We start from the raw sequence: 2284 nt of genomic DNA on the forward strand, positions 1-2284 counted from the left end.
ATCTGTGGTTTTTCTGCTTTGACCCTGAAGCTTGGCAGTGATCTTTGCCGATGATTTTATTACAAGCCTGAGCCAGCTTGAATACCATCAAAAGATACTCATTAAAATCCACTTTCTTATTATGATCTTGATCCAGGCTTTGCATGATGACATCTACAGTGTCTGGATCATCTGGATTCTGTATAGGAATAAGATAAAAAAAGGCAGTTCTGTAACTATGGCTCCCACACTCAGCTAATTAATGGAAGAATGGATGTAGAAACTGAATGCCTGACTGACTTAGATGGAGTTCAACCATTGCACTGCATTATTCTGATCAGAAAGAGCATAAATACTGAGCATAAACGAATATGTAGTGAATAATACAATTGGAATATGAGCGAGAGAACAACGGCATGGGTTATTTTGATATGAATTGGAAAAAAGTTAATGATTGGCTAGTTCATAAATTGTAATTTTGGATATCTGCATTATTTATGGCTTTATTTATCCAGCTTTTAATAATCATTCATTCTTTTGTTATAACAGTGACTTACTCAACAAAAGTTTATTTTGTACCCACTGTCATCCTAGCGTTTTAGGTGCAGCAGCTAAAGCAATGAACAAGTTAAGCTTGTTTCTTGCCAAAATGGAAATTAAAGTTTAGTGGCTCTGATACCCAAACTTAAAAGGATAACTTATTGTTATAAGGCCTCTGTGAGAAAATATCATAAAGGATGTGCCCCATTAGCAGAGCTTCAAGAAAGGCTTAAGAGAGCAAACAATCCCTCTTCAAGGATTTGTTAGAGATCAGCCCAATGAAAGTATGCAAGGGAAGGAGAGGCAGGGAAATGTTCCAAGTAGAGGGAGTGATATAAACAAAGGGCTGGAGCAAAGAGAAGTTACTTCTCTTTCCAGGAACTGAAAGAAATTTAGGATTGCTAGATTGAGAGTCTTTAGATTTAAAGTCCGAGTAATCAAGAGATGTGGCTTGAGAGATAAATAAGGACCAGAGCATATCATATGCCATATTAAAGAAACTTGGATTCTATTGTATGACATATTGAAGGACTTTAAGCTGAAGATTTTGATGCTGAGATAAGGACCAGAGATGACCTGAACCAGAGGACTGACAACAGTCATGGAGATTAAAAACAGTCATGTTTTTAGAGGCTATTCGTGAGGTAGATGGAGATTAGAGAGTGGGAGTACTTGCTGAGAGAAGTCAAGAATGGCATCAGGTTCCTGCCTTAGCTAAACAGGAGATGGAGTGAGTTTAGAAGGGAAGATAAGTTTCATATTTGACACACTGAATTTAAGACATCCACAATACTCTAAAAATATTCAGTATGCAGTTGGAATAAAGGAACTGAACCTCAAGATCTCTATCTAGCTATGGATCTATCTATTTATCATTCGTTGTTGACATTTTATGGTGGTATAGACTGTATTTTATGATTTAAGTGTTAAGATTGTAATTCCCTGAATTCAGAAGACTCTTAGAGATAGGCAATGGTTGGAATGATCTAAAGAAAGACAAATAAAGAGACTATAGTCCCATTACAACCACTTTGCAAATATTCTGAGGTTTGTCTCAATTTCTGTAAGAATTATTCACACAGTTGAGGAATTATGTAATATATGGAGTTTGTCTGCTGTTCAATAGGATCAATTCCTTTGTTTCCATTATGAACATCATTATAGGTTAACTTTTGACCTTATCTCAAGTCTTTTACAAACCTTCTCACTAGCATCTCCTAAAATAAGGAAAATCCCTTCAGAGGGGCCTGAAGAATAAAGAAGAGAATTGATGTAGTCTTCAGACCAGGCATGGAGTTCTTACCTTCAGAATTTGATGAAACTCATTTTCCAAAAGTTCTTTCAGCTCTGCTTTGTTCAGCTTGTCACTGTCTCTGTCTTGGGCAGCGTATTGGTAGTAAAGCTCAATGATAGAGACAATGCTTTGTAGGAGTTCAGACATCTTTTACAAATTTACGTTAACCTAAAGGGGAGAGGGGGAGAAGAGATAGCTACCACCTATTAGTATTTTTTATTTCTTAAGCTATAAATAGTTCTAATCATTTATAAGAATTAGGCACACATGGCTAATTTCATTCTCTTGTAATCAAGAAGAAATCTGTGATTGAATGACTTGTGCAAGTCATGTAGTAAGAGAGTGGTGAAGTTCGGAATCCATATCTCCTATTTCCAGTCCTGACTGAATTCAGGAGCAATGCATTTCAGTTTTGGAATCTCTGCCTCTAATGGGAATCATTTTTTGAGCTTTGTTCTGAAGCCACTGATA

General features: G+C 36.4%; 1 protein-coding gene across 1 annotated transcript in view; it reads right to left on the reverse strand.

Moving 5' to 3' along the window:
* The window catches only part of LOC102837440, a 69786-nt gene extending 67826 nt beyond the window's left edge, over positions 1–1960 (reverse strand). Inside the window, exons 1-2 of the mRNA XM_006861713.1 lie at positions 1823–1960; positions 24–178 (exon numbers count right to left, since the gene is read on the reverse strand). Coding sequence (XP_006861775.1) covers positions 24–178; positions 1823–1960 — 293 coding nt within the window. The remainder of the gene's footprint in view (positions 1–23; positions 179–1822) is intronic.
* Positions 1961–2284: the final 324 nt, after the last annotated feature.

This window comes from Chrysochloris asiatica, unplaced genomic scaffold (assembly GCF_000296735.1).
Source record: "Chrysochloris asiatica unplaced genomic scaffold, ChrAsi1.0 scaffold00042, whole genome shotgun sequence".
Classification (NCBI taxonomy): Eukaryota; Metazoa; Chordata; class Mammalia; order Afrosoricida; family Chrysochloridae; genus Chrysochloris; species Chrysochloris asiatica.